At 40.1% G+C, this 14,210-nt stretch overlaps 1 protein-coding gene across 2 annotated transcripts in view; it reads left to right on the forward strand.

Moving 5' to 3' along the window:
• bms1 (BMS1 ribosome biogenesis factor) overlaps window positions 1–14,210 on the forward strand; it is a 52,899-nt gene that overhangs the window by 35,557 nt on the left and 3,132 nt on the right. For both annotated transcript variants that reach the window (XM_037981754.1, XM_037981757.1), the window contains exons 17-22: window positions 1,163–1,343; window positions 4,900–4,958; window positions 5,096–5,218; window positions 6,584–6,731; window positions 9,674–9,849; window positions 9,998–10,159. In XM_037981754.1, the coding sequence (XP_037837682.1) occupies window positions 1,163–1,343; window positions 4,900–4,958; window positions 5,096–5,218; window positions 6,584–6,731; window positions 9,674–9,849; window positions 9,998–10,159 (849 nt within the window). The remainder of the gene's footprint in view (window positions 1–1,162; window positions 1,344–4,899; window positions 4,959–5,095; window positions 5,219–6,583; window positions 6,732–9,673; window positions 9,850–9,997; window positions 10,160–14,210) is intronic.

A 14,210-nucleotide genomic window follows, 5' to 3' on the forward strand; every position in this document is an offset into this window, starting at 1 on the left:
ATTGTTCCTTAGCTACTCTGTTCGGTTTTGATTATTTGTTTTGCGGTTGGAAAAAGTTATTCTGATATGATACAGACTTGTACAAACTCTGTCCTCCCTACTCTCCTGTGTGGAACTGGGGTGGAGGAGAAATAAATGAAAAGGGAACATTTATAACTGGAGCTGGGATAATCTCCTGAAGAGGTATGCTATAGACTAAGTTAACATACTGATTAGAAGATTGTATAAGACTGTTCCACTTTCTTTGAACAAATGTGATGCATACTTTTAATGTTGTTCCTCAATAAAAACTTGAATTAAAAAAAAAAAAAAGACATGGGGTCATACTTATGGTATTAAGAGGTTATACTGCATTGTGACATTTTATTTACTTAAAATTTCTTTGTTAGGAAAAAAAGAACAAACAGTTTTATATAAGAAAAATGCACTTTATATGGAATTATGTTGATCTATTTCAGCTTCTCTCTTATATGTGGAAAATGAGTAAAATAAGTTGCTCACTTAAAGATAAAAACATCCCTAATGGCAAAAAAATGAACAAAAAAATAGAAGTTACGCTAAAGTCTTTATTTGCCATTTGTAATTCACAGTAAATGCTGTAAATAGTAAAAGCTGCGTGAGGTAAACTGAGTTACCACAAGCAGCTTAACATACTTGTATTAGTGTAATTCTGATGCATAAATTTCACACATATATAACAAAAATGTGGATGACTAAATTGCTACAACTACCCTTTCCTGTTGTCAATTTAAATCTTAAAAATGACTCAAGTTCATGTCATGTTTGGTTAAAGTTACAAGGAGCAACTTCAAAGGGGCTGAAGAGCCACATGTGGTTCTGGAGCTGCAGGTTGCATACCCATGAACTAGATCTAATTTCGAGACATGATAAGGATTTTTTTGTCCTGATTCACAAAACTCTGACAGAATTCAAAGAGACTTTGTCTGCGGCTGTTGGTTTCTATAACAACAAGATCAAGATCTGGCCTTTCGCTTATTATCCGAACCATAAAGTGAACCATTTAGTCTTTAGTCAATAAAGCTTTGCACTTGCAATTTCTGATCCAGATAGCTCTTTTTGGCAGAGGTGGTTCCTAACCCTTTCTATTTTTCTTTTTAATGTTGGAACATTATACTAATAGTCTTAAGTTTGTGTGTGTCAGATGCGACTGAAGAAACACAGATGGTATGACCGTATCCTGAAGACAAGGGACCCACTTATCTTCTCCTTAGGCTGGCGACGCTTCCAGACAATTCCTCTCTACCACATTGAGGATCATAACGGACGCCACCGCCTGCTCAAATATACACCACAGCACATGCACTGTGGAGCATCTATCTGGGGTGAGAAACATGAACTGCTTTTCAGCTGTTCATTTTACTCACAAATTGATGTCTGAATTTCTTTTTATAAAATTAATTTCATCAATATCTCTTGAACCACTGGACTGATTTTAATGAAACGTTTAGAAAGTATTCATGGATGTACATCAACAATTGATTAACTTTTGGAGTACACAAATTTGCTATAATGAGTTTATTTATATATATTGTCCTGTTGTGGCATATCAGGAATACCATAAAAAGACAATTGCCTACATGTGCCAGAACAGATTTGCTCTACAATAAGGATACATCAAGATGAGAATCCTAATTGCATGATTTACTTTATTGAATCAAGACTGAATATGAACCTAGCATTAGAGTAGGCAGGCCACATTGTTGTAATAGCTACCTGTTTGTATGACCTTCAGTTATCAAGACTTTTTTTATGAATAGGTGCATGAAGGTGTGTGTGTGTAGGAGGATGTGGGGGTGGGGATGGGAGGTGGGGGAAAGAGTATGTGTAACAGAGACACAGAAGACTGCATATATACACTCACCAGCCACTTTATTAGGTACACCTGTCCAACTCCTCATTAACACAAATGTTGAATCAGCCAATCACATGGCAGCAACTCAGTGCATTTAGGCATGTAGACATGGCCAAGACGATGTGCTGCAGTTCAAACTGAGCATCAGAATGGGGAAGAAAGGTGATTTAAGTGACTTTGAACATGGCATGGTTGTTGGTGCCAGACAGGCTGGTCTGAGTATTTCAGAAACTCCTGATCTACTGGGATTTTCACATACAACCATCTCTAGGATTTACAGAGAATGGTCCAAAAAAGAGAAAATATCCAGTCAGCGGCAGTTATGTGGGCACAAATGCCTTGTTGATGCCAGAGGTCAGAGGAGAATGGACAGACTGGTTCGAGCTGATAGAACGGCAACAGCAACTCAAATAACCACTCGTTACAACCGAGGTATGCAGAACAGCAACTCTGACCCACAACACGTTGAACCTTGAGGTGGATGGGCTACAGCAGCAGATGACCACACTGGGTGCCACTCCTGTCAGCTAAGAATGATAAATGGCTTGCACTTGCACTTGTAAAAGAACAAGAAACTGAGGCTACAATTCACATAGGCTCACCAAAATTGGACAATAGAAGATTGGAAAAAAGTTGCCTGGTCTAATGAGTCTTGATTTCTGCTGTGATATTGGATGGTAGGGTCAGAATTTGGAGTCAACAACATGAACAACAAGCATGGCTCCAGCCTTGTATCAACGGTTCAGGCTGGTGGTGGTGGTCCAATGGTGTGGGGGATATTTTCCTGGCACACTTTGGGCCCATTAGTACCAATTGAGCATCGTATCAACGCCACAGACTACCTGAGGATTGTTGCTGACCATGTCCATCCCTTTATGACCACAGTGTACCCATCTTCTGATGGCTACTTTCAGCAGGATAAGAGTGCCATGTCATAAAGCTCAGCCATCTCAGACTGGTTTCTTGAACACAACAATGAGTTCACTGTACTTGAATGGCCTTCACAGTCACCAGATCTCAATCCAACAGAGCATCTTTGGGATGTGGTGGAACGGGAGATTTGCGTAATGGATGTGCAGCCGACAAATCTGCAGCAACTGTGTGATGCCATCATGTCAATATGGACCAGAGTCTCTGAGGAATGTTTCCAGTAGCTTGTTGAATCTATGCCATGAAGGATTAAGTGAATTAAAGTGAAATTTATTTATATAGCACTTTTCAACAACAAGGCGATCCAAAGTGCTTTACAACACAGAAACAACAATCGGATACAGAATCAAATGCAGATAAAAACATCAAAATCAAGTATAGAAATACAGAAATAAAAACATCAATCATCCATTCATCCATCCATTTTCTTCCACTTATCCGGGGTCGGGTCGCGGGGGCAGCAGCCTAAGCAGAGAGACCCAGACTTTCCTCTCCCCAGTCACTTGGGCCAGCTCCTCCGGGGGAATCCCAAGGCGTTCCCAGGCCAGCCGAGAAACATAGTCCCTCCAGCGTGTCCTGGGGCTTCCCCTGGGGCTTCTTCCGGTGGGACATGCCCGGAACACCTCACCAGGGAGGCGTCCAGGAGGCATCCTCACCAGATGCCCGAGCCACCTCAACTGGCTCCTCTTGACGTGGAGGAGCAGCAGCTGTACTACCGACCAGGAGGACCCGACGGCCCAGTGCCCACACTAGCCCCTGGCAAAGAGACCGCCCAGCATCAAGCAGGAGAGACCCCTCTGGAGCCCCAACACACCGGGCAGGCACCAGCCCACTGCAGCAACCGTAACCCAGAAGGACCAAGATGAAAGGGTATATAGCCATCTCCTTAGTTGGGCCAACCCCCTGAGAGGTCTAAAGGGAGGGGATGCCCATCGAAGCCCAGTGCAGCCCCTGGGACCCCAGCCAAACCCCAGGAGCCAAAGACCACCCGGCGGGAGCCCACCACTCAAGGACATGGTCCGGGCACCCACACAAACAACCCCACACTAAAGGGGCAGCAATCCGCAGGCAGCCCCCCAATGACCCCATCAGAGACCCCCAGCCACCCCCAAAACCAAGCTCTCACTGAATCAACACAGGCACTAGGACAGGAGCAAGAAGGGGAAACCGTGCCCCCCAACGCCCAGCCCATGCCCTCCCCTGTAGTGTTTCATGTATGTCTGTGGTAGTGTGAAATGTGTGAAATGCTCCATTGGGTGCAGCTGTGCAAGTCTAAAGGTGCATTAAAATGGGCTCAGCAGGGCCCCACTGCTTGCAGACTTCTCTTCCTGAAGTCTCAGGAGAGGAGAATCCCCATAAGTTTAAAAATCAGCAACAAAATGGCCGAAGTTATCTATAGCGCTTCCATTCTCTCCACAAATGACGCTAAGTTTCAGTATCCCCCCGCAATACAAGAAGGCGTTCCTCTGCTACCGACCAAACTGGCCGGTGGAAACGTGATGCATTTTTTTTTATACAGCCAAGCTGGGCCGAGTACAGCGGGGCTTTTGTAGTAGAGCCAGTGGAAAAGGGGCATAAGTCTCTCTAATGCATTAAAATTGAGGTGCAGGGCCAAACAAGGCAAGGGGGGGCCACTACCTGGTGCTCAACCCATTCCTGCAGGGCTCTCCGCCCCACACATCAAGACCATACTGATGAGTTGTGTTGTATATGCTGGGGGGAAGGGGATGGGCACCAATGTACGGGCACGACAACCGACCCCCTCCCGACCTGCCTGCCCACACCACTCCAGCCAACTGAGGCCCAGGGATCATTGGGGACCCACAGAGCGACCCCCCATCCCCCCAAGTGCCTGCCGCCCACTCATCTCTTGAACCACTGGACTGATTTTAATGAAACTTTTAGAAAGTATTCATTGATGTACATCGACAACTGATTAACTTTTGGAGTCAACTCGATTCTAAATGGTTGCCACAGCCAACTGACCTTAATATACACCAATTTGCTATAATCAGTCAGTTTTAAACATACTGAGGTAAATTTAGTGTGGTAGAAGCTGAGACTAATCCCCATTGCATATGTTTGTTTCTCTGAAGGTCCCATCACACCACAGGGCTCTGGTTTCCTGGCTCTACAGTCAGTGGGAGGAACTGAAGTAAGTTTGAGTCAAATGTACAGACAGTGTCACATAGTTACAAAAAATATCTGTCTATGTTTACAGTTACCTTAATAATGTAAAAATAATTGTTCTCTCAAAAAATGTCCATTGTCAATGTCCTTCTGTCTCTGCAGGCTAATTTCCGCATCGCAGCCACAGGAGTCATCCTGGATTTGGATAAATCTGTGACAATCGTGAAGAAGCTCAAACTGATCGGATATCCTTACAAGATCTTTAAGAACACTTGCTTTGTTAAGGTCTAAATATTTAATGTACTCTCTGACATTTTTTTATTCATTAGTCCATAAAATAACATGGTCATAAACTTTTGATTACTAAAGTTAGGTCAAAGTGGATATAAGTGTGATATAAGCCTTTCATATTAGAGATTATTTGATCTGGTTTTGAGAATATTTGCAGACACCAGCCTAAGCACATTATTCGCCACTTCCTTCACATTACAGTGACAACATAGAAATAATACCAAAGTATTATTTCTATGTTGTTGCCTCACAAATAAAACTTCAGTGGCTTTTCAATTTGCTTATAAGAAATAGGCCTACGCAAAATACTCAAAATCAATTAAATTGAATGGGGGAGAAAAATGTCATGCTCTCATCGTGCTGAGAGCACCATCCCCACAATGAGACATGGTGGTGGGAGCATCATGCTATGGAAAGTTTTTATTGCCCACCGAAGGCAAAGTTTTTGTGTTTTCATTTGTCTGTTAACAAAACATCTAATGAACCACTGGACAGATTTTAATTAAACTCTCAAAATATAATCACGGGATTGACATCTACAACTAATTAACTTTTGGAGTCAACCATATTCAAGATAGACGCCACAGCTATGTGACCTCTTCAAACGATGTCTTTAGCTGAGCCAACTTTAAAAACATTGAGCTAAAAACTGGTGTGTTATTAATCAAAAGTCTCTCCCAACACTGAGCGTTAACAATTAAGCAAAATCTTGTAATATTACAAGACTACGCACAATGTCAATTAGAAATTTGACCAAATTGGCAATAACTATGTCATTTCTCATCATAAGATGATCTTAGTTTAAAACTCTGGCACAAAGGGTAGCGGGGGATATGCATTCCTTGAAGGAATGCTGGGCCTTTAGTTTTTATCAGTGGAGACTAGGAAACTAGTCAAAGCTCAAAGAAGGATGAATGGAGCAAAATATGGAGAAACTTGTTTCAGCCTTCGAGAATTGAAACTGGGACGGAGGTTCATCTTCCAGCAGGACATTGACCCTAAACACATTCCTGAAGGAACACTTCAGTGGTTTAAGGAGAGCCAGTTTAAGTGTCCTGGAATGGTCTAGTCAAACTCAAGACCCCCATCCAACTGAGAATCTCTGGTTTAATTTAAAGAATGTTGAACACAGGCAGCACTCATTCAACCTGAAGGAGCTGCATCAATTTGGTCATGAAGACAAAAAATCTAGCCAATGGAGACATAATCCCCCAAAAAACAGAGATAATGTCAGGGAGTTTGATACTTTTGCACCCTAATGTATAAAAAAAACGTAGATTTAAGCAAATGATGTGTTTGATGCTGTGGAACATTGATAATTGTCCTGTAATCTTAACTGATGTCACTGTGTGTTTGCAGGGCATGTTTAACACAATGTTGGAGGTGGCGAAATTTGAAGGTGCCTCAATACGAACTGTGTCAGGGATCAGAGGTCAGATTAAAAAGGCTCTGTCCACACCACTGGGAGCCTATAGAGCCACATTTGAAGACCGTCTGTTGATGAGCGGTGAGTTTGTTTTAAATCTCTAGGTTTATTGTCATATGTACCACAGACAGTGTCACACAGTACAAACTAATTTTTATTGTATACATCTTCCTGTAAACTCACCTTATGTCATAAAATAGAAAAAGTAAGCAGAGAGAATAAACATCAAATAAAGCCCTATTCACACAGGATTAGTTTTACCTAGGGACCCCGTTATTTGTAATAAATACGGAGATTGTCTGTGTTGTTAATCCCGTGCGAATCGGCCATGTCAGTAATTACCTACTATATTTTGCTGAACTCCGAGGTCCTGTGATAATACTAATCCAATGCAAATAGGCATCTCTGTGATTTGGACAGAAATAAGTGGGATCCAATACGTAATTGGGCGTTTTTCGTTTCCTGGGCACATTTTATTTGCTTTTGGCAATGGAGGCTGCATTGGAGTGCATAAATAACCTTTAGTGTCCCAGGCCAGCAAAACCCTATTGACCCGTAACGGTCGCCATAAAAAAGAAAAGGCTGAAGAGAAGGAGCAAAATCGCATGCAAATGGTGGCTCACATCACGCATTGCTCTGTGCGGTAAGAATACAGCAAGCTAGTGCTGGCAGTAACACAGCTCGGAGCTGTAGCCGTAGCCTGAAAAGTAGTTTTAACATCGACTCAAAGTAAGCGAATGTTATGCAATATGCAGCGCGTTAAAATCATATCCGGACAATGTCCATAAATTTCAGCAAAATTTCAGGCTTTGGTTATCCCGTGCAAATGTGCCACATACAAAGCAGACGTTGGGGAGTAATTTATTTATTACATGGGGTCCCCAGATAATGCTTGTCCTGTGCGAATAGGGCTAAAGACAGGGTAATAGAATGAAAATAAAATTTTTAAAAAATTGTACTGCATCCTTGTGAGAAAGCAGTTGATTACTAACTTAAATTATGAAAAAATACCTAAATAATATAAAAAAGAAGATTGGAGATAACAGTTCAACAAAGTCCAGTGAATAAGCTAGAGCACCAAAATCGTCCATTTTGTCCATCTTTCTTCCAAGATGGCGCCAGTGTGTGTGGCCTGCCGTCTCTGTTTTTAGAAAGCATGGCATTTCGTTCCACTGCTATGCTGATGATTGCCAGATCATTTTTCCCTTGGCACAAAATAATACAGTCCAGCAACTTAGAGACTGTCTTTACAATATTAAAGCATGGTTTTCTTTTAATTTCCTTAGTCTTAATGAGAACAAGACAGAAGTTATGTTGTTTGGACCGAGTTGCTGTTCCTCTCCCAGTGTAGATCTCGGCTCACTGTCATTTTATCTCAAGGACTGTGTCACCAACCTGGGGGTGAAGTTTGACTCTGATTTTAAATTTGAAAAACAGATCAGCAGTGTTGTTCAGAAAAGTTTTTATCAGCTTCGTCAAATATCAACGGTCAATCCTAACAAGATCTGACCTTGAGAAATTAATCCACGCTTTTATTACAGCTCGTCTTGATTATTGTAATGCACTGTATGTAAGCATTAGCCAGACCTCTCTAGCCCGTCTGCAGCTTGTTCAGAACTCTGCTGCTCGTTTGTTAACTCGGGCCCGTAGGCGCGAGCACATTACTCCCATCTTGGCGTCCCTTCATTGGCTCCCTGTGCACTACAGAATTAATTTAAACTCCTGTTATTTGTTTTTAAATGCTTGAACAACTTGGTCCCACCATATTTATCTAAGCTGCTTTAGCCTTACTGCCTGCCCCGATCCCTAAGATCAGCTGATCAGTTACTGCTGACAGTCCCTAAAACTAGGCTGAAGCTCAGAGGTGACAGAGCATTTGCTGTTGCTGCTCCCAAGCTCTGGAACAATTTACCCCTGAGTGGCAGACAGGCCTCCTCTCTTCCTGTTTTTAAATCTCTTTTAAAAACACACTTTTATTCTTTGGCTTTTAACACACTGTGATTTTTGTAAAACATACCAGCTGTGAACCCTTATGTGTATGTCTCTTTTGATCTGTTTATTTGTTTTATCTGTTTCCTTTTTACTGTTTTTATCTATCTATTGTACAGCACCTTGGCTACCCCTGTGGTTCTTAAAATGTGCTATAGAAATAAAGTTGATTGATTGATAAGTCCCGTGAATGGACTACCTGTTCAAACAGGACAGGTTAAAGAAAAGAATCTAAAAGAAATGATGAACATTCACTACATACAACAAATCCAAAAAAGGTTAAACAAAATCAACTGGACTTCTATTCTGTATCTGAAGATGATTCACTTCTCATCTGAGAAGTTTTATCAGTTCAAAAAGCAGAGAGTGTTGAGTTCAGGCTTCTAAAACTGATGTTATGTAAACTAGATTTACATACAGATTACACTTTCTCTCCTCACAATAGAGGCTCATTAGGGTCTTTGTTTGCATGGCTCACCAATGGGCCACATTGTTCATATGAATTTATTTATCAGGTAACACAGGGACCTAAAACTGCATCTAGTTCCTGGTGAGATTTCACTCTGAATTTGTTCCTCCTTTTTGTCTTTGGAATAAACGGTAAACGAATCTGCACATCATTGCCACCTATGACTGTAGTGAAAAGTGTTGACTCCTCAGTGGAAGGCTGTGCTGTAGTTGAGCTATGAACAAGAGTGTGATTGTCCACAAATGGTCGCCTATACCAATGCAGAAAAGAATGAACAGCTATATTTGTGCCCCTGCCCCCCATTTCTTTTTTAAGGTTTAGCAATTCAGTTACAACTTCTTCAGCAAAATCATTCAACACTCAGCTTTAACACTGCATTTTTCACAGATAAAGCAATTTCTCTACTTAGAGTTAAAATGGACTCATTTTGTTATAGTCTATCTCGTTTAGCTGGGGTAGATATATCATTTAAATGTTTACTGTTTCATTTAAAGGCTATCTAAGAACAGTTTAGGGAGTAAAAATAACAATATTTCTGAGACTGTTTATTTTTGTTTTTGTGTAGACATTGTGTTCTTGCGCTCCTGGTATCCAGTGTCCATTCCTCAGTTCTACAACCCAGTCACCTCCCTGCTCCTGCCTCCCAGCCAGAAGGACAGTTGGTCCGGCATGAGGACCCTGGGGCAGCTCAAACATGACCTTGGTATCCACAACAATCCCAACCCTGATTCTCTGTACAAGGTAGAGCACATTCAACCCGACACATCTTTGAGCACATGGTTTTTTTGTTTTTTTTTCTTAGATAACCCCAGTTCTGGCACTTTGTCCTGTGAAGTAGTTTAGGTCAGTTTCCTACAAACTCTTGAAAAGCCATGCATTTCATTTTTAGCCGATAGTTCGAGCCAAACGGCACTTCAACCCACTCCACATCCCCAAGGAGCTTCAGAAGGCGCTCCCATTCAAGAGTAAACCCAAACAGCAACAGCCTAAGGGAAAGACGCCCAGGGACCTCCAGAGGCCTAGTGTGATCCGAGAGCCCCATGAGAGGAAGGTGAGCAAAATCTAACTTTTTATTAGAGGTGAGAAAGAATGTGTTCAATCAAACTCATTTTGTTTGAACCAGCATTTAATCAAAGTGAGATTAACAAATTCACTTTATCCTGAAAGAAATCTCCAACAAAACGCAGCCTATAAAGGTTAGAAAAGTATTCACCCCCTTATGTTGACTCTGATTCTTCATTGACACTACAGTTTTTCTGTTTTATATTTTATATTTTTCTGTATGTTTTTACAATCTATTTCTGAATACTTTGCTATTTTAGCCATTCAGAAATCAAAATGTTCAGCTCATTCTGGGGAAAGGTGTTATTACTTTTGGCTTTTTGGTTTTTCTTATAGAAATTAATAGAGATCTCTTCAATTACTTCAAAAACATTGTTCTCTTTGAAGTCTACTTCAGCATATGTTGTGTTTTTGTTTTCTTTGGTTTTAGTTTGGAGGTATTTATGCTACTTGTAGCCAGCCTTTTGCCACTTTTAGCTTCTTGTTAGCCTTTTGCTACTTTAAGCTTTTATATAACTTTCACTGGTTTTATTTAGTGTTTTGATACTTCTTGCTTTTAAGTAGCTTTTTCCTGCTTTTAGCGAATGTGGTGGGCTTTTCAAAAGCAATGGTAGAATATAGAACGTAAACCAGAGAACTGTCTTTTGTGTCAATTTATTACAATATATAGCAGGTCAAAGTTCAAGAAAGTACAAAAGTCTAAAATGAAGTTGTGGCAGAAGTAAAATTCAAAACAAAGAGTGTATATATCTAAATAGGGGCTCATGATTTGTGCATATTTGGACCCATGACCCAATCAGCTTCTAGAAAGGGCCTGTGTTCCAAGTGTGCACGAACCCCAGAACCAATCACTAAAGAGGGGTTTTGTGACTTGTAGTAGTTCAGGCGGACAGTTTAGAAGCAAAAACGTATTCCTTTCTGATTCAGTAATCAAAATTACATGTCCTTATTTGCGAGTGGTCATACTTTTTTCATCCACAAATATAAAATGTTTTTTGCAAAAAGCTATAATCTGATATAATTTTTCTTTTTTTTTTAATATTAACATTTTTATTAAGAAAGCATATGATATATTACAATGACATAATTATAACATTATATTACAATACAATGCTTTTGCTTTCTTATTTTTACCTTTTTTGTTTAACCCAAAACAATAAAAACACACACGAACTAGGGTGAGGGTGGCGGGGTAGCCGAAATACACTTTTATCATTAATATCACTTTTCGAGTTACTGCACCAATCTATATGATGGCAAGGTTTATAGAAAATCAGTTCTAACAGGCTTAACATATTCCGTCCATTTTGACCATATTTTATAAAAAATATCCCTTTGCACTTTGACAGAGAATGACAGTTTTTCTAGTATATAGATTTCTTTCACAACGTCAATCCAGTCTCCAATTCCTGGTGGTTCAGGTTTGAGCCATCTCCTCGTAAGAGCCTTTTTACTCGCAGCCAGTAAGATGTACAAAAGTTTTTTATCATTAGAGTTCAAATTGTCCACTGGTATGTTACACAAAAATATGTTTTCAAAAGTTAAAGGAAAAACAGATGAGAAAACTTTCTGTAAATGTTCATGGATCAAAGACCAGTATTGTTGAATGACTTGACAGTCCCAAAAAATATGTAGATGGTTGGCACCCTCTCTGCCACATCTCCAACATGTATCCCCAGTTCCCTGATATCTTTTCTGGGCAGGAGTTATGAAAAATCTTATTATGTTTTTCCAACAAAATTCACGCCAAACCTTCAATCCTGTTGTCATCCACTGTATCTTACATATGTGGTCCCATCTTTCCTCTGGAATTATCAGGTTACCTTCTTTTTCCCACTTCACTTTAATATAAACAGTGCTGTCGTTCTTACACTCCAGGATGGAGTTGTACATTCTGGAAATAATTTTATTAACTGCTCTAGATTTAGTCAGTGATGTAAATGTTTCCACCAATCCAAGGTTATGTAAAGGTACTTTTAGATCCTGATTAAAATAATTTCTGACTTGTAGATACCTGAAAAAATCTTCTGGGTTTAGGTTATGTTTTCCTTTCAAATTTTCAAAACTTTGGAGTGCCCCCTTGTGGACAAATGAATAATAATTTGTTAGGCCTTTTAATGTCCAGTTCTTGAATCTGTCATATTGAATCTGTCATCATATTGGTTGGGAGTGAAGTCTGAATCATAAGCACACCATCTTCAGATTTTAGAGGCGTTTTCCAAACCACATATTTTAATTGCTTCATTCCAGGCAGATATCATTACTTGTCTGATATAATTTTTCATTCACACAGTTTTGCTTCTTCTTTGTTTTTTTTGGTAATTCTGAATATTGAAGAAACCACTCAGGTTTTTTCAGCTTTTTCAGTGACCGCCCCGGAAGTCTGACGTCCACTGAGTCGCTGAGGTTCAGTGATTCATCAGTGAGTGGATGAATACAGGTAGAATGTACTTCAGTTCATAGGAATTAATTGTTTGAACCAGACAGAAAGTATCACTAGAGTTCCATTTTTTTTGGCTTCTCGAAAGATAAAAACCTTCCTCAGATTTAAATCAATAAGCTCCGATATGGGAATTACTATCAGAACTCTGGTTCGGATCACTTCAAAGGGAAGCACCGCTCCGACCCTCGTTAACGGAATGGACTGGCTACCTGCCAAAAAAACAGGACCTTTTGCCAGCAGCAGTCGTAACTATTTTTAATTTTAAAAGAAAAGCAAATGGAGAGGAGGACATCCCCACAGAGAAACAGGAAGTTTTACTTCAGATGTGACGTGAAGACACCCTGTCATTAAAAGATATGAGCTGCTTACAGGCAGACAGCCTGAGATCAGTTTGTGATTCAGAGCAGTTTGATATTGATGAAAAAATATAAACAATCCATGTGTGATTAAGCAATGTCATGGTCTGAAACTGCTATTGATTAGTTTACTCAAGTTATTTACAAGTTAGCATCCGGTTAACTTCGAGTTAGCAACGTTAGCTCTCTCCTACTGTCTTTATGTTGATTTGCAGTGTTGTGTACTGATGTCATGACAACGATCTGGGGGTAATTTGTTCTCACTGTTCCACATTCCCAACTCGGTCATTATGCGCATTGTTTTGTCGACCATGATGGTCCTGCTGATCATCAGGTTCCAGATCTGAAGAGTTTTTATCTGATTCTGGAGAGCCAGCCGTCCGTTCAGGTTTATACTGGTATGGTTGTATATCCATTACTCCCGCAAAGTTGTTCGGCATTTTTTTGTGTTTAAAAAGAAGGCTTTTTCTTCCATTTCCACTAGTAAACAACAGGACAGTAGCGGATCCCCTCCAGCTGGGAGTTCAGAATACTGTGGTTGTCTGTATCAGAGGTAGCTGTCGGGTCTAAAAGCAAAAGGACACCTGAATCTCCTGAATCTCTGTCGCTAATTAATGATCACAGTTAATAGTTATTAATATAATTATTGTGTTCTTAAAATGTACTTGTACTTCTTGAGACATTATTTGCCTTCTCTTGGATGTAATCCTGGCCCATCATAAATACTGTTGCAACAAATGTTTACCAAACAAAAATAATTATAAACATTTGCAATTTGGGAACTAAAGCTCAAGTTCATATTTTGTGCAGTCCAAATTAATCAATTTTAGCAAACTTTTTTTTGAATCACTTCATATACTGGATGTCACAGAAAAGGAGTATAAACAGGTGTATTTGTAGGACAGTCTAAAGATGCACCTAAATAAAAAGCAAATAATTTTCAATAATAATTACTAAATGCACACCCTCCCATACACATTATTAAATTATATCTCACTGAAATTTGAACTTCTGAATCAACAAGAGGCCAAAAAGTAACTTCACAGTACGATAACAGCAAGGCCACATGAGTTAAGAGTTCACAGCTGTAGGTAGAAGTAGATGCATCTTAAATTCTAAGAACTAACTTATCATTGGTTAATGAGTTAACACCAGGCACACTGTGTACTTGACCTTTATGTTCACCGCATGAGTTGTGTGCTGCAGTCAAGCAGACAGTGCATACCATGTGTTCCAGTCCA

The sequence above is a fragment of the Kryptolebias marmoratus genome, linkage group LG2, assembly GCF_001649575.2.
Source record: "Kryptolebias marmoratus isolate JLee-2015 linkage group LG2, ASM164957v2, whole genome shotgun sequence".
Taxonomy (NCBI): domain Eukaryota; kingdom Metazoa; phylum Chordata; class Actinopteri; order Cyprinodontiformes; family Rivulidae; genus Kryptolebias; species Kryptolebias marmoratus.